The 19,818-nt window shown below is 39.9% G+C and overlaps 4 protein-coding genes across 5 annotated transcripts; 1 reads left to right on the top strand and 3 right to left on the bottom strand.

Moving 5' to 3' along the window:
• Nucleotides 1-3,060: 3,060 nt before the first annotated feature.
• LOC119556199 (A-kinase anchor protein 1, mitochondrial) lies at nucleotides 3,061-10,211 on the bottom strand. Of its 2 annotated transcripts, none has more exons than XM_037868151.1 (5): nucleotides 9,845-10,211; nucleotides 5,216-6,445; nucleotides 4,540-4,930; nucleotides 4,341-4,474; nucleotides 3,061-3,845 (listed from the first exon to the last, which is right to left on the bottom strand). In XM_037868151.1, the coding sequence occupies exons 2-5, from the start codon at nucleotides 6,422-6,424 to the stop codon at nucleotides 3,777-3,779; spliced, it is 1,803 nt and encodes a 600-aa protein (XP_037724079.1). In that variant the 5' UTR covers nucleotides 6,425-6,445; nucleotides 9,845-10,211; the 3' UTR covers nucleotides 3,061-3,776. The 2 variants fall into 2 exon arrangements, with proteins under 2 accessions (XP_037724079.1, XP_037724080.1); XM_037868152.1 differs by lacking the exon at nucleotides 9,845-10,211 and adding an exon at nucleotides 7,606-7,857.
• Nucleotides 10,212-11,764: 1,553 nt separating this feature from the next.
• On the top strand, nucleotides 11,765-12,373 carry LOC119556556 (60S ribosomal protein L36). Its single transcript, XM_037868847.1, has 2 exons — nucleotides 11,765-11,892; nucleotides 11,983-12,373. Exons 1-2 carry the CDS (start codon nucleotides 11,770-11,772, stop codon nucleotides 12,205-12,207), a joined length of 348 nt encoding a protein of 115 aa, XP_037724775.1. The 5' UTR covers nucleotides 11,765-11,769; the 3' UTR covers nucleotides 12,208-12,373.
• Nucleotides 12,357-16,457, bottom strand: LOC119556555 (histone H4 transcription factor). Its single transcript, XM_037868845.1, has 3 exons — nucleotides 15,681-16,457; nucleotides 14,555-14,871; nucleotides 12,357-14,482 (listed from the first exon to the last, which is right to left on the bottom strand). Exons 1-3 carry the CDS (start codon nucleotides 16,357-16,359, stop codon nucleotides 14,081-14,083), a joined length of 1,398 nt encoding a protein of 465 aa, XP_037724773.1. The 5' UTR covers nucleotides 16,360-16,457; the 3' UTR covers nucleotides 12,357-14,080.
• Nucleotides 16,458-17,130: 673 nt separating this feature from the next.
• On the bottom strand, nucleotides 17,131-19,261 carry LOC119557878 (FACT complex subunit SSRP1). Its single transcript, XM_037870879.1, has 3 exons — nucleotides 19,138-19,261; nucleotides 18,572-19,081; nucleotides 17,131-18,036 (listed from the first exon to the last, which is right to left on the bottom strand). The coding sequence occupies exons 1-3, from the start codon at nucleotides 19,169-19,171 to the stop codon at nucleotides 17,339-17,341; spliced, it is 1,242 nt and encodes a 413-aa protein (XP_037726807.1). The 5' UTR covers nucleotides 19,172-19,261; the 3' UTR covers nucleotides 17,131-17,338.
• Between the last annotated feature and the right edge of the window lie 557 nt (nucleotides 19,262-19,818).

The following is a 19,818-nucleotide window of genomic DNA, read 5'->3' as shown; positions in this document are numbered from 1 at the left end:
TATGTAAATAAGTCATTAGGTAAATGTTTTCCATTTCCTAATTTACTTTTAGCGTCCCATTTATATTACCTGTGAGATAACTTCGGAATTCCAGGTTACTCTAATTTAAAAAGCTGGTGGTAGTAAAAATAAAATCGTGGGTTTGTTAAATGTTAGGAATATTTTGTTCTGGGTGTAAGGAAACCCCGAATAGGAAGCAAAAGATGCCTGATAAAACAGCGTATACGCCAAAGCCGAGATAGATAAACATACATGGATTTACCACCCCAAATGGAGTGGGGCAACGTAGCCAGGGCCCACTGTCCGTCGCTATGTAGAAAAAACTCCTGACTAAGATATAAAAACCGGCAGGCCAATATCAACCCTAAATGGTCAGCAGTAGTAAATACCTCCCGATAGACGGACCTGCAGACGCAGACACAGTAAAACCACTTTACGAACTTATCCGAACCGGCCGTGACTGGTCACTTTCGATATAGATTAGGCCAACTGAGAAATCACCCCAAAATGACCAATCAAGAAACAAGAAAAAAAACAAAATTGCAGACAAAACCAATTAGGAATCGATAGTCGCAAGGGTAATTAGGGAAGCACATATAGATTCGGGAGAATTCCAAGCATTGGTCAATGAAAGTTTTACGCGGACCGGACTTGTTCTAAAGTAAAAACAAATCTTTGGCCTTCGACTCTGACGCAGAGGTCTGTTGGTTCAAGTTCGATATCGTAATCTCGTAATATCTAAGATATCGTGGAGCGCCAGACGATACAATACAATGCGGCAATTGCAAGTTCCATTTGATCAATTGCATTGAATCATGGGAAATGGTTTTCGGGAAATTAGAAATCGATATTATTGGGGGATCGCAAACCATATCGGACTAGGACGATGACTTCAACCTTCTTATCGGGCTTCAACGACAATCCAACTTTTGGATAAGAACCCTTGACACTGGTCGGGTAAGTACATAAATTATAAAATTAGATTGTACGTTTAGCATTGAAGGCTATAAAAATACAGCGGTATCATATACCATTTCTTAGGATAATTCCTTGTAGAACCGTTAAAAAACGAAGAGCTGAAAGAAGAAACAAAACCCCACCAATAAGAAAACTCTTGAACTCATTTAATTCCTTTTCAATAATGTTTTATTTTAATGTACTTGCATTATATTTAGTTAATAACTAGATTTGTAAATTATTCTCACTTTAATGCGTCTATAAATTAAATCTTATTCGTAACTCTTGTCTCTCAGCATTACTAGATAAGAAAAAAAAATAGAAGTACCACACACATACGATGATCTTTAAGGGAGGACACTCTTCTCTCGCTATCCACTAAGATTAGTTTCAATATGTGCTCTACATCATGTCTGTTGTGTTTGCATTATCTCTATGTCAGTTATCAGTTTATCAACAATTGTACAAGTGACAAATCTACAATGAATTCGATAAAACACCGAGAACGTTGACAACTCTAGCGAATACAAATTGAAATTAGACTTTTGACTAAGTTTAATATTTCTTTTAAAATTAACCAATAATGTAAGTAGTGTTCCATAGGCTAAAATGTATTTTTCTCTCATTAGAATTTTCAAAGGCGACATTAAAACAAGGAACCATTAAACGAATTTGCACTACAGTGTGGAAGGCAGCGGGAGGGGGCGAAGTGGGGGGTGGGGGCTTGAGATCCCCCCTTACCCCTCGCCAAAAACCTCCTTGGCCCCTCCAAGAGTTGATCAAGTCAATAATATTTTTAAGATAACAATAAGAATGAATTACTTTAAATTAGCAAGTAAATGGTAAATTAATTACACACGAAAGATCTAAAAAGAAACAGCAAAAAAAGTGTAATAATAATAATAATGATATAATGATAGCGATAATAATAATAGTAAACTAAGAAGAATAACACGCCAAGTCTTTCATTTTGACAAAATAGATATAGTATGTGTGTGGATCATCACTTGTACGTTATATTAACTAAATTATTTATTTATGACGGTGACGACAATGAGAACAATGACGACGACGACTATTTAGCTGAATTATGATCGATTGATCATATTGAAATCTTCATAAATGATTTATATATTTTTTTCCGTTGCTGCCGATCTATTCTCAATGTGAAATACATTTCAAATAAAACTCATTTCTTCTGAACAAAATAAATATGGTTAACTTGGTTGGTTGATTTGTTGGTTAGTGTGTTATTGTATTATTGATGTATTGTGGTTGTGGTTGTTGTGGTTGTGCTGCATTTTGAACAATTCTACCTAAATTGCTGCTAGGCTAGACACCCAGAATTGGTAACTAACTGTAAGCGATTAGTTTGCAACAATTTCCTTGCTTTAAGAGTTAGCTATTCTTGCGTATACAAAAGAATTTTGAAAGAAAGGCATTTAGAGGTTTTCACTCCGTTTTTCAAGAGGCTAGTTTTGGTAGCAACAATTATTGTTTTGTTTTTTCTTTTTCTTTTTTGCATTTCTTTGTCTGTCAAAATGGATTTTATTTACAATGGGTTTTTTTGGGGGAAAACGTATCCATTTCTTTTTGCTTAATAGTTTTTTCTGTTTTTTTGTTTTCTTTTGTTTTGTTTTATTTTATGTTTGTTTGTTGACTAACAATGGCACACACGCATATATAGATATTTAGAATTTGTAACTTGTTAATTTGTCGGTTTTTTAAGTGGTTTTTCTCTGTTAGGCATTCTGCGGCTTTAGTGCGGGTGTTGAGGTGAGGTGAGGGGTTGTTTCTCTTCTAATTTCCTTTCTTCTCTAACTCCATCATCTCCATCTTACTTTCAGCTGTTCAAAGTAAACTTGTACTTTTCGCGGTTTGAGTAGTTTCAGTATGAATACAAATTAAACGAAAGTTATATAATGCATGTAAATATATAAAATGATCGTTCAGATATTATCAGATTTAAAAAGGCCTATTATAATATTTACAGATCTCAGCAAATAGCAACATAAAATTTAAATTATATCAGGTTTCTCTCTATTTTTGCCAAGATATATATATTTTTTTTTCTTTTTCTTTATATCTGATGAACGCTTGATATTTTAGTTAAGTTTATATTTAGTGTATTTTTGTTTTTGCATTTTTGTTAAATTTATAAAAAACTATTTACACTAGGTAGAGTAATGCCTACTTATAAACTGAGTATGGTAATATCTTAAGCGGTCCGTTCTCAAATCCGACAGTTCTAGCCGATCCGTAGGATGCCCGCCCGCCCGTTGGTGCCACGAGGTCACAAACCGTATAACCTAGCCTGATCCTTCCCCCATTTTGGTATCCAATCCTGGGCAGTCAACAAACAAACGTTTGCCTTGTTTTTTGTGTATAATGTGTGTGTTAGTGAGGTGTTAGGTGCTCTTATTCATATATGCGTGTGTGTGTGTATTTGCGTTTGGGTGTTGTGTTTGTTATGTTATGTAATGATTAAGGGGGCGCTTTTTCCCTAGGCTCAGTCGCATTCTACAACTTAACGAACGTGTTGCTTTGTTTTTGTTTCTGTTTGGGGCCTCTGCAATTTGGCAGTTCTTCTGGAATCTACCGTTTGCTATATTCTATGTGCCTACATGCTATCTGTAAAAAAGCTGCACCCGCATTCGTCATCCGGATACACAGCCCTTTGGAGCCTGCTGCACAAGACTCAAGCATTCCCTTGTTGCACTGCCAAGTTGCTTGATTTGTGTGTTGAGTGATTGTTGTTTAAGTTTGCTTTTAGTTTTCATTTAGTTCTTGGTTACTAGTTCAGTTGTTCACGAAGGCTGTTAGTCACGCATCTCCACCCACTTTGCGAGGTTTCTGGCGACCAGTTCCTTATTGATAAAGATTACCTTCTGCAATTAGAAAATACGAGTTAGAAACTTTCTGTTCAACACTAGTTGTACCTTTTTAAAACAGGCGGGTGTGTTTATATGGAATGATTTGCTAAAATAAAAGTAAACCCATTGTTTTAAAAAGGTACTTTGGTTTAAGCACAATCACTTCTGTAGTTCTTTAACTTTTAAGATATTTACTTGTTAGTTAAGAATATTTGCAATCTAATGTTAAACTAAACTAAATATTTATTCTTATTATGTTGTTTTTCAGGTAAGCTTGAATAGGTATTAAAATAAACAATGAATAAAAATTAAAAAAAAAAACAAAAAGATGGTAGTTTTACTTTAAATTAAGTAGAGCTCTTCAAACACAAGAGAATAAAACTCCCATATAAGAACAATAATATTAGAAGAGTAAGCTGGAAATAGCTTGTCATTATGTCACGCGCTGTCACCAGCTATCTCCCTCTCAACAAACATGCCATCTCTCTCTGATCGATGGTTCATACTCACATTGGGACCTAGAGAAGCGAATAAATAGATTTCTGGTATGTTGTGACTATTGTAGCCGGCGACTTGTGCTTGCAAGACAATGCCTTTGGTAAGTTGGTTGAGGATTTCGGCCGCCTCGATGGACCAGGTCTCACCTGTCATGAAAGTCAAGGAATATATGATAAGTATCTGGTAAACAGCATGGATTATAAACACTCACCGATGGGCTCAATGTTGGACAGGATACATTCGGTGGCCTGGAAGGGCACACTCATGAAGTCGGTGCGGATCTGGCGCAGTGTGTCAAAGCCGACATTCATGTAGCCACCAAAGTCGAGGAACTTGACCAGGCAACGCTCCTCGTCCTCGGCATCCGTGTCCACAATCTGAACGCGATACCACACCCCATTGATGGGTATCACGCACACGGCACTGATCTCCAAACTGGGCAGCAGGGGCGACTCCATGGTGGAGTAGCTATCGTACAGCTGCTTCTGCAGCATGGGCAGCGATGGATGCGAGGGATGCAGCGGGTGCTGGATGAACACATGCGACCCGGACAGCACCGCGCTCACCACCACATCATTGTTGATGCCCTCGATCAGTTTCAGCTGCGGGTTAGGAGTTAGCCAAGGCATTAGTGATATATGGATGGATTGATTGGTTGGTTGGTTGGATGGATGGATGGGGACTCGAAATCTAAACTTTCCGATTGCGCCGACACGACAGGAACAGTGTCCAACCACTTAGAGAAATACAAAAATACTCTCTGCGTATTCAAAGGGAGGAATACTACCATAAAATCATCAAATCAAATCAGCTAATTAGCTAGCTAATCGGCTATAACCATGTCGTGTCGGCGGCATCGTCATTGTCATCGTCACACCATCACTCACTTGTAGATTGTAGAGGCTTTCGGTCGAAAGAGGAACTATGGTCTGGGGAAGCGCAAAGTGGATGCGTTGCATGGTGAAGTTGGGATACCGCTTGGCCGGCAAACGTTGACGGATCATGGCCAGTGCGGCATCAATTTCGCTTTCGGTACCCTCAATGGTACAGATGCGCACCTTGCTCGAATAGGGATTCTTGCTAAGAACCACGCTGGCCAGGGTTTTGGCCTTAATTTGATTAATAAACGTCCGCTTGCGGCCGTACAGGTGACCAATCAGGCTGATGGGGAAGAGGAACTCATAGGTGGTCTTCACGCGTGTCGCCTCCGAGCGGGGCAGACTGGATCCCTTGCCGGAATCGCCCGACTGAACGCTGCAAATGCTCAGCGATGGGCTGGCCGCATCCACATTGCGCTTCGGATTGCCATTACTGTCCACCAGTTCCTCCTTCAGCACCGTCTGTTCCGGTTCCAGCTCCGGTTCCTGCTCTTGCTCCCCATTGGACTTCTTGGTGGTCTCCTCCTTGGCAACATCCCCATTCTTTCCCTTCTCCTTGGGCTCACAGTTGTTATTCTGCTCACACTCCTCCTTGGTGGTGTAATTGGTATCCAGGAAGGAGTTCTCCGGCGATATCTTCGGTGTACGTGTGGCCTTGATCACCACCGGTTCCACTGTCTTTTGACTGGCCTTACGATTATAAAACGATACACGTGTATTTACCGAATCGGGTAGATCACGTGGCGATGATAGATTCTCGAAATCCTCATCTATGGAGCAGAGCTTCTTGTGCTCGGCATCTTGGATCTTTGACTTGAGCATTTCGGAATCGATCTGCTGCTGATGTTTGCCATTTGAAGTGCGTCCATTACTCTGGATTTTGATCGGTGCGGATTTGCCATACAACATAGTGGGACTATCCTTCTCATCACTGCCACTTCCGCTATTACTGCCACCACTTCCGCTTCCGTTGGCTATGGTTCCATTGATGTTCATCGACTTGCTGGGCGGTTGCTGCGGCAATTTACCATTCTGCAGGACTCCATTGGCCTTGCGCGCCTGCACAGTGGGCTCAATCGCAGAGTCCTTGATGGCCGATGTGTCCTCGTCATCGGGCTTGTCTAAACGATTTTTATTTCTACGCCGAAACCAGAAGACGCCGAGTATAAATGCTACACCGGGCAGTGAGAGGTAGAGTAGAGGACGACCGGATACCATTTTCGCTGAATATTGAAAGATCTGAAAAAGGTGGATAGTTTTCAGTTAGACGAGATCAATATACTTTATTTATTATTTTTTATAACAAGTTACCCTAGATTCTCCAATACCTTTTGAAAACTACTAATAAATATATGTCTCATGTTAAGGTCATTTTAAATTAAAGGCGGACGGAATGTAAACGGGTTCCTAGATCAAAATTTAAATTTCAGACGGAATTTAAACGAGTTCCTGGATTATAATTTATGATTTTTTTGCATTTTGTTTTGTTTTAAATGCATTAGTGGTGAAAATCTTAATGATATTCTAAGGCAGAATTAAACAAAGTAAACAATAATATGGTCCCTATGTATGGTCAACATCGTAAGATGTCGTATTTTATAAATATATGTATAAAATACATATATAAAACTCCAATCAAATAGTTAGTTGTTTAATGTATAGTCAGCAAATATTTCTAAATTCTTATCAAGACCACAATTAACAAATTAAGTAGCGTCGTATATTATTTAAAATGCTTGTCATGACAAAAAATAAGAGCAAGTACACAAAGTTGTATTTTTGTTGAATAACCAAATGCTGAATGAATTCGGTATAAGATTTACATAGTATTTGGAAATAATTTTAGATATTTTGAGCATGTAAAACCCACCACATGACTGTTATTTGAAAATGAAACTATATTTAAATTTGAAAACCTATTAAAAGGTTTTCAATTGTTTTTGAAAATCACGAGACCCGCGTGCATGTGCTTGTTTGCATAAGTGTGCATGCGTGTTTGTGAGTTTTTTTCCCCTGTGCATGTGTGTGTGTTTGATTTTGGCTTTTTCCTTTCTGAACTTTTGCGTATTTATAGCAACAAATAAATACGTAAATATAGACAACAACACAAAATGTCGAGAGAGCGAAGAAGGTGCAAAGCGATTTTTGAATGCCACGCGGAAGGGAAAAACGCAACGAGAGAGAGTGAGAGAGAGCGATGCAGGGGGACAGAGAGTGTGAGCAAGATCGCTAGCGAAGAGCGCGTGCGCAAGAACGCGAAGAAAGAGAAGGAAAGATTGTGAGTGCGAGAGCACAAAAAGAAACCGTTACGTTTACGTATGGCAATGGCAAATGTTACGAAATCATTACAAAACAAAACTAAAAGTTACGAAAACAACAGTTTGCCAGAAATTCTTCACCTCTTCACCAAATAAATATCACTATTTGATATCACCAATTCACTAAATGGCCTAAAAACTGGTTCGTTTTTTCTTATTCAGATTTCGTATTTTTTTTTCTTTTTGTCGTTTTATGGCATCAATTCGTTTGGGTTTGATTATTTTTGGAGTCTGTATGCTTTTGTTTTGTTGTTTTTTTTTGTTGTTGCTTTTTTTCGGTTTCGAAATGCCGGCGAAATTTTTCGAGAGGTTCGAGATATCGACTGCTCGATATAAGAAGGGAAACTACTTTGCCCGCCTTCTAATTGCCATTTCTTGGGGCTTATTTTTTTTATTTCGGCAACGATTCTCCGCTCTTCACTCCATCCGCCATTCTTCATCTTCTTTTCCTGCCCCTTTCCGCGAAAAAAGAGAGGATGCGTGAAAAGTTTTTTTTAGCGCCCCTTTCCACCCACACACAAACACACATGCCGCCCAGTGGGAAAGAGAGGGACGGCGAGAAAGAGAGTGGCGAGCTCATTAGAACAAAAAGAAATCCGAAATCCGTTATTCGAAATCTATCCAAATGCGCCACAAATGCACATTCAAATTTTGTCAACATTTCCGCACAGTGGTTTTAAAATGTGATAGTCATGCTGAACAGTGGGGATTAAGTGCATTTTATCCAGTGAAATACGGAATAACTAGGAATTCTTAAAGAATCGTCTTTATAATTTACTAAGCATTTATATTAATAATTTAACAAATGACAGAGGCTTATGATTATAGAACTGCATAAATACGAAATACACACATAACTATCTCAATCTATTTCATTCCACCGTAGCGAGCTACCCCTTCCTCGATTTCGTCACTTCGTTAGGGCCCAAAGGTCCTCGGCCGCACAGTGGACAGATGATAAGCCCAATCGCCAAACAACCAAACAACAAATAGCGACAGATCGCCGTGCTGGCAAGGGGGCTGTGCGAGGGGGTGGGGCCTAATGGGGTGCTATAAAATGCCCATGGAAGGGCAATCGGCCAGACAGCTGTGGCATTTCCGAATCGTAAAAAACCGGGTGACGGGGATTTTTTGTATACCCTTCTTTGATAGTATTATAAGTTTACTTAAGAGTTTGCAACTTATAAACATTGTTAATCAATAAAAATAAATAGAACACTCTTTTATTTAATGAAATGATTGCACAACTTCTCTAATTTCTAAGATGATAGTTTTTAATTTATAATAAAGAAATGTTTCAAAACAAAGTTTGTTGTTTTTTAGAGGTACATAATTACAAAAGGTTAAAAGGCAGGGTATATAAACTTCGTCTTGCCGTTCTCAAGTTTCTTATTAATTTCTTATTCCGTAAGCTTGTTTACACATGCATATTGATGTGTGTGCGTGCGTGTCTTGGCATGCAAACAAACATGTTTAGGCATGTTTTTTGTCTTTCTGTTGTTGTTATTTTTGACTTTGAACTTGCATGTTGTTGTTGTTGCTCGAAACTCGAATTTCCATGCGGTTAAAAAAAAAAAGGAGAAGCAACAGCCCAAAAATGTTCAATTCCCCTTTAAACTCCGCAAGAGCAAGAGTGGAGAGAGAGAGAGAGAGGGATAGAGCGAGCGGCATCAAAACAACAACAAGCCAGGTGCAACAACATTGCCAGCTAGCCGAAAAGTCCACATTGTTATAATCTTGGCAACGTGGTTTCCGATCATATGGTGGCCAAAAATGGGCGGGGATTGTATAATCGGGCTGAAATATATCTATATCTTTTATATATGTATATTGTGGGAGTGGCTGCTCCTTTTTGGCTCTCTTTCTAGCTAAAATACAAAAAACCCAAATTAACGGTGAAAGCTGTGAAACACACACACACGCAGAGTTAGCATACTTATGCTCAGTATGTGTATGTGTGTGTCTGTTTTGGTGAGTGTGATTGTGCGATGGCATTGTGTAATAGTCGATTTTAACTCCAAATTTTTCCCTTTGCCACCCACTGTCACTTTGCCGGAACAACAACAAAAACAACAACGGCAGACGGGCATACACTTAAACAAAAACTTAAAAAAAAATAGAAGAGAGTAGCGAAGCGGAGAGAAAGGAGAGCAGGAGAACTGCATGCAAAAAGAACTCGGGACTCGAGACAGTGGAACAAGTCCATTCGGGACAGAACATGACACCATTTTCTGCCACCATCTCTCTGTTTTGGCACACCAAACACACACACAACGCACTTTTTGTACTAGGTTATGTTCCGCGTGCTTCGATTTCTTACCTCTCGCAACCGCTTGGATAACTTATTTTGCTCACTATTTTTGGGGGTTTTCAATTGAATATAATGCACTCGCGTGTTTTGTATGGTCTACTTGTTTATTTGCTGGCGATTTAAGGCGATTTCTCAGCGCTACAGAGCTGCACGAATTAAACACGTGTCTACGTTCCACCTTTTACAAATCACAATAACATGGCCGGCGTGCGGCAGTGTTGCCATCCCTTGCCGAAACTCTGCCAATCGTTTGCCTTACGGGGAATCACGATTCGCGACAAGCAAATGGCCAAATTGCACGCGCCGCGCACAAAGGAAGGGGTTTTCGCTGGAATTGCACTCGATTTGCTTGCACAAAGCCGAAAAAAACGTGTGTGGAGAACTGGTCATCGGATCGAATGGCAACACATCCACGAACAGGGTTGCTACTTTACATCGATAGCTATCGATTGTGGGCGAGCAACCCTGAGGTGGCAGCTGCTGGAGCGGCGTTGCCGCCGTAGTGCGCGAAAGAGTGTTGGTAAAGGCGTTGCGCTATAAAAATACCCCAAATGTTTTTTTTATTTTTCTTAAAAATTTGTCAAAACTAAAAGCCTGTTATTTTATGTTAGCCCATTTTTATAGTAAATCTGGCATTACAGCTTAAAAAACTTCACAAAATTTGAAAAAATCGAAACAAACGTTTCTAAGAAACATTTGTAACAGTATTTTAAGATCACAGTGCTGAAAGTTGTTCGTAATAACCAAATTAAAAAAAAATTCTGTTAATTGTTTTTGATGGTAGATAAGTAACATTCTGACCTCCACTTTAAAGCGTTACATGTTGTAAAAATTTATGAAAAGCCAGCTGAAAACCGCGAAAACTTTATTATGGTTAATTGCTTTATGAAATTCTTTAAAAAATTTTTATTTGTCAATGTTTAATAAAACTGTGAAAGTTTTTGAATTTGTTATCAATTTTACGCAAATCGATTGGTATTTATGAACATGAAGAAGTGCAACATTTAAGCATCTGATGGTATCTAAATAATATTAAGGTAGTAAAATAAATATTTTGTATTTAGAAGTGTAAATTTTTTTTTAAATACAAATATGTTTTTTTCAGGTAATTTATAACATTAAACCCAAACCATTATAAAGTTTTTTTTTGAATTCGTTTCTATTTGTATATATTATTTTTTTGCCGAAAAGAAGATAAAATCATACTGTTTTATAGCCACTCGTAGCTAGTTAGATATTCTGACTGTAAAAAATAGCAATATATTTATATTTCCTTGCAGCTGTCTGGCAGCTCTGCCACAAGCTATCGATACTATCGCGCGACTATCGCCCATCTCTGGCAGCCATACTGCACTGGTTTCCTGTTCCTGCTCTTTCTTTTTTTAACAGCAACTGAGGTAGAGTGCTATTCCGTGAAAATAATCCGACTTTTAATAGAAGGGCTGGTAAATTGTGCCAAATCATCTATTAGAACGGGGCCTACACTCAATTCTAACTATTTTTTTTCTGTGTGTGTTCTTTTGTGGAATTATTTGGGGCCCGCGTGCTCGTGGAAATCGCCATTATTTGTGTGTTGCAAGTGTGCGTGCGACTGGAAGGGAACACAATATATGTGCTACACCATATAATCTGTTCCTTCAGTTCCAGTCTATTTCTATATCTACATAAATCCTTAAAAGACGCGCACACATATCAGGCCCAGTTTATAAAGAACCTCGTGGTGCGGAATTATAAAAATTGGAAATATACACAAAAACTAGTTCGGCGATTTCCCAGAACACGCGGACGGTCAAATAATAATACTAGATTATAATAACTAAACTAACTAATATCTTAAAGCACACATTAAATATGTTTTTTTTTCGGCATTGCCTAAGCTCCCTAGATATCCTGAAAGCTGAACTAATATTTCCCCATTTTAACCCACAGTGAAGATGGCAGTGCGCTACGAGTTGGCAATCGGTCTTAACAAGGGCCACAAGACCTCCAAGATCCGGAATGTCAAGTACACCGGCGACAAGAAGGTCAAGGGTCTGCGTGGATCTCGCTTGAAGAACGTGAGTATTGTTTATCAGGATCTTCGAGATCCAAAAGATCCCGCCTTTTGTTTACATCGATAGTAATTCTCGTAATATTCTATCCTGCAGATCCAAACCCGTCACACCAAGTTCATGCGCGATCTGGTGCGCGAGGTGGTGGGCCATGCTCCCTACGAGAAGCGCACCATGGAGTTGCTGAAGGTGTCCAAGGATAAGAGGGCCCTGAAGTTCCTCAAGCGCCGCCTGGGCACCCACATCCGTGCCAAGAGGAAGCGTGAGGAGCTGTCCAACATCCTCACCCAGCTGAGGAAGGCCCAGACCCACGCCAAGTAAACGGATTGAATCTAATTCGGAATCGGAAAAAGCATTTAGAACGCCGTGTTGTGTTTTTTATTTTTTTCCGGTGTGAACATATACCCCAACATATATGTCGACGTTACTTGAGAGCGAGTCTAAGCATCCCAGAATTAAACAACAAAAAACCCTTTAAAAATCACAACTATTATGTGTTTATTTTTTTCATGTGCAGAGGAAGCTAACCTCAAACAAATGGCCAGGCAATTGTGCGGAGAAAGAGCTTAATATGTAGAAGTACCAGCCTCAGGATTGGTACAAATTAATCTAGCTTAATAGAAATGTCTTTCCCATAAAATTGTTTTAATCTAAACAATTAATGGGAAACTCTATATGGAAACATAGGTTTCTTTGGGGGCATTTTTTCATAAGAAAACCAATTCTCAAACCCTAATGGGCTTAAAAATATAAGAGTGCACCTATAAACCAAAAGAAAACTGTAAAGTAGCGTCTGTTCTAGAAAGATAACATATTTGTATACTTTTATTGATGCAAAGTCATGGAATCTCAACATTACCCAGTACCGCTGTTAAACTAAAATGCAACATACTTTCTATTAAAATATATTCCATTTAGAAATGCAATCAATAGATCTATTTTACGCTCTGAAAAATTTCGTTATCCCTTTATTATCTTGAAACATCTGTTCCTAACCTTTTTAAAATATTCATAAAAAAAGAAGGCTCTTTAGAGGGAGATAGTCATAATATTTTGTTCTATGTAAAACAAAGAAAAAGCGGTTTTCTTATAGGCTTTGTTTCTTTATTGGCTACACACCTTAATCGATAAAGTTGCTACTGGAAACTGTCAAATTGCTTAGTACTATATGACAAATGGATCCCGATCCGGGATAGTTACCCTGCAGTTCCGCCATTAATCAATGACCAACCCTATCAATGCAAATTAAGATGTTTTGGTGATTTAATGATGAACAGAACTGCAGGGCAATGCCAACCACTCACATACACTTCACACACAGAGGGGCAGGCACGCATATACAACCTTAAATAATAATAATGGTTTAGAGATATGATTGTACAGAATTAATTAATTTTCGCCCAGTTTTGATTTACGAATATTTACTAGCCCATGTAAAACTTGATCGCAATACTTATTGAGGACAAGTTTAAACATAAATACGAGTTTGCATTTTTAAGTTAAAGGGGAACAGCCTTTTAAAGCTTTGAAAACTAATTGCATTTAAATAATATGTTAAAAATAAAGTGAAAGGTAAAAGTTAAGTGTGATTAAAACCAATTATAATTTAAGAACCAAAGGAAAAATTTCAAATAAACGTTGAGTTAAAGAGCCTTAAAACTTTTACATTTGTCACTCTCTGTATATTATAGATACATATTTATGCAACATGAATTTTACACAAAAGAACATTTCTGCATTGTAAATTCAAAAATATAGTCTTCTCTTCCTCTAAATGAGCCACAAATATGTTTGTTTTTTTTTAAAGCGAAAATTTTGGGCAAACAAAGAGTGGTTCACAAAACAACTTAAGACGAAACAAAACACAGACTCTAGTTAATCTTGAATTCTTTAAAAATGAGCTGTTAGTAGGGATCAAAATACAAAAACAATGAATATTAGTTTCATCCTATAGGGGTAGGGTAGTTATTACCCAAAGGCAGTTGTTTTCCCTAATTTCGGAGTGGCGTTACCCCTTGATTTTGATTACTTGCTATGATTAATCTTGTCATGGGCATTTTGTACCTGGGCGTTATGACTTGTCACCTCATTTTCCTATTTTCTACTTAAGTCTAACTGCTAGTGCTTAAATTTAAAGGGGGGGCACGCGAGATCAAAAGTGTTAGCTGCCGTTGGTTCCGTACATCTGCATTCCTCACAGCTCCTCCGTTAGGCTTGGCAGCGAGATGACCACCTCGCCCATCAACTGCGCCTCGTGCGGATCATTCGAGACGATGATGCGCTCGAATTCGGTGTTTGTGGGATCCACGATCTCGTAACATGTGCCAGTGCCCGGTTTCAAGTCTACCTCTAGCGAGACATTCACCTGCGGCGATAGTATTTGCTGCGTCACCTCCAAACTCTCGATGCGCGTCGTCTCCAGGCGATAGAATCCGTTCTCGTCCACCCGGTAGGTGAATCTCTTGTGGCCAGAGGGCAGCCGAAAGCCGTGCTTTTTGATCAGGTGGGCGGATAGGGATTTGCCGCTCTTGAAGAAGCGCTCGCAGCAATGACAGGCGTACAGAATGGGATTGTTGCCGTGCACCTCCAGGAAGTGCTGTATAAAAAATCAGGTGATTTTTTAGCCTTCTTTTGGGGCCTCAAAAGACCATGTTGGACAGTGACTCACCCTTCGCATCTGCGTGTAGGTGCGCACGGAGTAATGGCAGTCCGGATGCTCGCACTGGTGCACCGTCTTCGAGTGGACAATCTGGATGTGTTTGGCCAGATCCGATTCCCGGACGCAGCGCGTATCGCACTCGCTGCACTTCAGGGGTTTATCCTTGAGGTGGCGGTACCGGATGTGGGTGGTCAGCGAACTGGCCGAGCTGCAGGTCATGTCGCACATGGTGCACTTGTAGCAATTTACATGCCGCACCACGTGGCTCTTCAGTAGCTTCTTGGTGGCAAAGAACTTGAAGCACTGCGCGCACTGGAAGCTGTTCGCTGTGAATGGATGGATTTACAGATTTCTGGGTGAACATATATGTATATCAACAATAGAGATAAATAGTTTCTAATTATATTATTTCATTTACTTCTTGATCAATAATATTATTTCTTTAGATGGGGGTGGCACATCCTCATTATGATATGGTATAATACAGACAACATTTGGCAGGGGTGTTTTCAATAATCAATAGGAAGCTGAGCTTCAGACCAAACAATTCACCCCTATGGATGTGTTTTAGTACATGGTGATTGTTATCAAAGTTGCATTTATCTATCCCTTGAAAAATCAATGTTTGCAAAATGGAGGTCTACAATAGCAATAGCATATATAAAATGCCTAAGCTTGAATAAAATTATGACTATATGACTATATTATGACTAGAATATATATTACCAATTTAAAAGGTTTTAAGTAGCTAAACTTTGCAGAACAAACCATTTAAAATGATAAATATGGGCAAAAATGGTAACAAAAGGAAATAGAGCGTTTCTAGGTATATAGGAATAGATTTTGACTATATGGAATATCTTATTAAAAGCACCATTTATATACAGCTTGATTATGATTATAGTGACATTATAACATCTACAGAAAACACCATGATTGTAGGTATATATCCATAGACAGATGTTAGGACTAGCATTATGAAGTCATAACAAAGGTTGACTTTTTGACTACAACCTGTTCAGTGGGAGGTGAAAGAGGGATATCGACCATGGCTAGCAATTAAGACTTTAACTTTTTCCGAAAGAGAATGAAGTTAAGCCGAGAAGGATGATAGGGATTGCCCTGCACCACTCACTGTTGTTCTCCGGCTGGCGTCTCAGGTGATCGAAGAGCGTGGTCTTGGTGCGGAACAGCTCGCCGCAGTGGAAGCAGGCCACCAGCTTCTTGTTCGAATGCGTGCTGATGTGCTCGATGAGGCGGTACTTGTTGCCCATGTGCTTGTGGCACATGGTCCAGTTGCACATGGTCTTGGGCCGCTCGTCCTCCGGCGTCTTCTGTATATCGTACTCGAACAGGGCGTGCTTTACTATATGATCTTGGAACTCAACAATCGAGACGAACTCGCGCTCGCAATCCGTCCAGCCGCAGCGGAAATTCTGGCCAAGAATGGGTAGCTTGTCCACGAGGCGGGCGGGAGCAGTGCAGGCAGGGATTTCCGGATGCAGGTCGCACTCCAGTTTGCCCTGCAGCAGAAGGTGCAGGTAGTAGCCGTGATAGTACGAATGTCGTTCGAATTCCACCAGGTCTTCGGTGCAAAAGTCGCAGGAGTTCCACGTGCACTGATGCTGATCCTCCCCACTGTCCTGGTCCCGGGCATACTGCTCCAGATGCTCGGCAATGTGGGAATTGAGGTTCCATTCGCCCGTGCAAATCTCCTGGCAACCTCGCCATCCGCACGATAACTGCAGCTCCGCGGGCTTTTTGCGCTTTCCGGGCGGCTGTGGCAATGGCATCGATGGCTGGGGTCTCAACATGGCTGTTTCTCGTGGGGATCTGGACTCCCGATCCCGGTTAAATGGAAATCTGGCACAATTTCGGGCGGTTCATGCCCAAACTAGCGATGACAGTCGCTCGCTTCGATACCGCAACACACCGTGCCGATACCTATCGATTGCGATAGTTGCAGTTTTCGAAATCATTTCAGGATTTATTTTTGAGAAACTTCAGTCATTCCTAAAAGCGTATTTGAATGTTTTTACTCCCTGTTTTTACTGCAATGTATTTTCCAGAAATTGTTAAGAAAGAAGGCTATAGTCTTGAACTACAATCAATATTCAAAATAAAGATTTAACAATGTTTTATCTGGACCTCCAATTATTGTAGAATTTATTTTAAAGCTTTTGTATAATTTGTGTATTTATAAAATTAATTTCTCTCGAAAATATTTCCAAGTTCAAAACAAAGAACAGCGAATTCTTTTTAATTAGTTTTACTACCATATGTGTGAAAGTTTATTGGTTTCCAGGTTTACAAATATTATAATTTTCATAACTTAAATGGATATATTTATAATTTCAAGTTTCATAATGTACAAAAAAAGAAACCAAACATTATATACAATTTTGTATGTATAGCGATATTTTAAAGGATAGTATCCGTTTGAAAATAAGGAATATTGTGTTCTTAAATATAATAAACGTTTGATGTATGAAAACTAAAATATAAACATAATATATGAATTCGTCTGGATAAATAAATAGGAAAATACTAGTTTCTTCATTTCCAACAAAAGAAAACCACTCAAGTACAGGGCATAGATAGTTTACTTAATAAAGATCGAGATGCTTCTGATTATAGCTAAGGATATTTTATGTGTAAATTAAAGTTTTTTGCTTGACGGCTAATTCTTAATTAACATAATAGAGCCAATGGCGATTTTAGCCCCCTATTGGAAGCTCAGCTGCCTGGTTAAGATTTACATTGTATGGTTGCTATGATATCCCGAAATTCCCCTTAAAGACCCGGCATTACGTAGGCGATATTATCCAGCGTGTCGGCTAGGTTTTTGCTTAGCTCAACCTTGTTCTCCAGTCCCGGAATCTGTGTGGTCATGCAGAGCAGCGGTCCCATGGCGCAGAGCAAGCTGTCGAGGAGCACGGACAAACTTCCCGAGAGTGCTACGTATCCATTGTGCTTCTTCAGACGCTCGCCAATCACTGTGAGGCTCTCGCCCAGGAGTTTCAGGTGTGCTGCCGCATCGATCACCTCGATACTCGATTTTTGGGACTCCTCAAGTTTCTGGTGACCTCCAGTCCGGCTGCCCACATCCGCATCCGTGAGCGACTGCTGTTTCGCCCCACTTGTTGAGGCTTGCGACCTGGCACTGCGTGTGCTAATGCTGCGTCTCTGCGTTGAAGTACTTGCCGCTGCTGCCGCCGCAGCCGCATCTAGGGAGGATTGCTGCCGATCGGCGGCCAATTTGCGAGTGCGACTCGTAGTCGCCCGATTCTGGAAGCTCGTCTCGTGCGGTGTGGGCTCTGCCAGAACTGTGCTGCCATTACTAGTTGCCTGGGGTGTGCCGTTCAGACCGGTCCTGTCGCGCGATCTAGCCCTGGATGCCTGGATCTTGGCCTTGCGCCGCCAGGCGTTCTTGTCCCGATTGGACACATTCGCCCACATCTCGCTGAGGCGTCTGGTGGCGCTGGTAAAGTCTAAGAGTTGGGAAATAGTTAAGTCCAAGGTGTTTCAGTATATGTTAATAAAAATCAAATGTTAAAATAAGCTACTTTTGTATAACGAAATCAATACTTAAACATATGCAGGGAACTAAAGAATTCGCGTTAAAACTTGAAAGTAAATAAAATGTATATGTTTGTAAGTTTCGTAAGTAAATTTACTATATTATAAGAAAGTTTTAGGATGGTAGTTGATGGTAATATGGTAATTGATCAATCTCCGAAAATTACAATAGTCCTGAAAGAATGTCTCGATCATTACATATAAAGGTAGACCGATACAGTAAAGTATTTTGGAGGAAAGAGCATGTTAGATAACAAAGAGCTAAAGAATTCGCGTTTGCTATGAAGATTAAACAAAAGGAAATGGGCTATTATCATGTCTAAAGGGTACTAAGTTACCGGATGAGCCAAGCATTACCTAAAGCCTAGTTTTAATGCTAACTATTCCCAAGTTCTTTACGTTTCCTTTTCTTTCACTAGTACTTAGGGTATATATCCCATAACCTACCCAGATCCTGGAGATCCTTCTTACGCGCCTCTCGGGCCCACAGGCTGTAGGCGGTGTAGCGCTGCTTGCCCTTGTCCTTGCGCTGCACCTTGGCAGTCACCACCTTGCCATCCTTGAGGATCTTCCGCTTGTTGGCCTTCTCGCGCATGTAGAGACTTTGGCGGACGGGCGACGCCTGGTTGGTGGCCTCCGCCTGGACGCCATCGACGAGATCCTGCACTAGGTTGTCCAGTTCATCGTCCGAGTTCAGGATGGCCACGGTAGTCGATGGCTCCGCGGTGAAATCCTCGCCATCAGAGATGATGGGTTCATCCACGAGCATCTCCTGGTCGATATCCACATCCCGCAGGGCATTCGATGGCCTGCCACGTCCGGAATAGCGAGATGTTTGCCTTCCGCCACTTTGGCGCCTAGTTCGCTTCTCGATCTCCTCCGGCGATTCAAAATCCAACAGTTTCGACGACTTTTTGCGTACGCGTCCACTGCGCGAAACGCCCGTCACCTGGAAATCTAATCGCAAATTGGTGACCCCGATGCCACTGCATGCATTTTTTTGGTCCACTCACCTTTGGCCACCAGGTGCGAGGTGGGCGACTCCATTTTCGGATCCCCTATATGGAAGATTCGGATGAAATTTGTTGTAAAAAAAACAAATTAAACGACGCAAATGGAACAGCTGTTTGGTGTGACCAGAGTTGGAGAAGAAGATATATTACATCCAATAGTTAGGAAAAACAAAAAAATAAATATTTGTTGTTTTATTTGTATTATATGTTTAACCAATTAAATATGGGAAAGCCCTTAAAAAATGTATTTTAAAATGTAACTTTATTTATACAAATACATATTTTAATAGATCCGTGGCTTATAATAAATTCAAAATAACAATTTAACTGAGGGTCAATAAACACTTTCAATTCTTGCCTAAATTGTCAAATGCCACAAATATAGAAATCATTTTCCCAGTCGTCTTAGTTTTTATTTAGTTTTAAGTACTTTATGCTAGTTTTAAAACCAAGAAAAACTCTTAATAATTAAAATAAAAATGAAATTGATTTGTATGTTTTTAATGTGTTTTCTTAAACTAAATGACTTAGTTGTTTAATTTTCGTCTTCTAAATGTTTTCCCTTATTTTATTTTAATACAACCTAAATAATTTCGAGCGATATATGGATGGTACAAACAAACTTGGGCATTCTGCCGTTTGCCCCTCTCTGGTCACACTACCCCGCCTTTGTTTTGTTTT

The sequence above is a fragment of the Drosophila subpulchrella genome, chromosome X (assembly GCF_014743375.2).
Source record: "Drosophila subpulchrella strain 33 F10 #4 breed RU33 chromosome X, RU_Dsub_v1.1 Primary Assembly, whole genome shotgun sequence".
Classification (NCBI taxonomy): Eukaryota; Metazoa; Arthropoda; class Insecta; order Diptera; family Drosophilidae; genus Drosophila; species Drosophila subpulchrella.
Note: the sequence above shows the minus strand (reverse complement) of the source record. Positions and strands in the feature narration are given on the sequence as shown.

What these genes read in the sequence shown, in the direction of transcription:
- LOC119556199 (XM_037868151.1), bottom strand. Translation starts at nt 6,424, where the DNA reads ATGGTATCCGGTCGTCCTCTACTCTACCTCTCACTGCCCGGTGTAGCA. An exon ending in AAAGCCTCTACAATCTACAA is followed by an intron (nt 4,931 to 5,215) that starts GTGAGTGATGGT and finishes CCTAACCCGCAG; the next exon opens with CTGAAACTGATCGAGGGCAT. An exon ending in GTCCAACATTGAGCCCATCG is followed by an intron (nt 4,475 to 4,539) that starts GTGAGTGTTTAT and finishes CTTTCATGACAG; the next exon opens with GTGAGACCTGGTCCATCGAG.
- LOC119556556 (XM_037868847.1), top strand. Translation starts at nt 11,770, where the DNA reads ATGGCAGTGCGCTACGAGTTGGCAATCGGTCTTAACAAGGGCCACAAG. An exon ending in GTGGATCTCGCTTGAAGAAC is followed by an intron (nt 11,893 to 11,982) that starts GTGAGTATTGTT and finishes TCTATCCTGCAG; the next exon opens with ATCCAAACCCGTCACACCAA.
- LOC119556555 (XM_037868845.1), bottom strand. Translation starts at nt 16,359, where the DNA reads ATGTTGAGACCCCAGCCATCGATGCCATTGCCACAGCCGCCCGGAAAG. An exon ending in ACGCCAGCCGGAGAACAACA is followed by an intron (nt 14,872 to 15,680) that starts GTGAGTGGTGCA and finishes ATCCATTCACAG; the next exon opens with CGAACAGCTTCCAGTGCGCG. An exon ending in CCTACACGCAGATGCGAAGG is followed by an intron (nt 14,483 to 14,554) that starts GTGAGTCACTGT and finishes TTTTTTATACAG; the next exon opens with CACTTCCTGGAGGTGCACGG.
- LOC119557878 (XM_037870879.1), bottom strand. Translation starts at nt 19,171, where the DNA reads ATGGAGTCGCCCACCTCGCACCTGGTGGCCAAAG. An exon ending in CTCGCACCTGGTGGCCAAAG is followed by an intron (nt 19,082 to 19,137) that starts GTGAGTGGACCA and finishes ATTTGCGATTAG; the next exon opens with ATTTCCAGGTGACGGGCGTT. An exon ending in GAAGGATCTCCAGGATCTGG is followed by an intron (nt 18,037 to 18,571) that starts GTAGGTTATGGG and finishes CCCAACTCTTAG; the next exon opens with ACTTTACCAGCGCCACCAGA.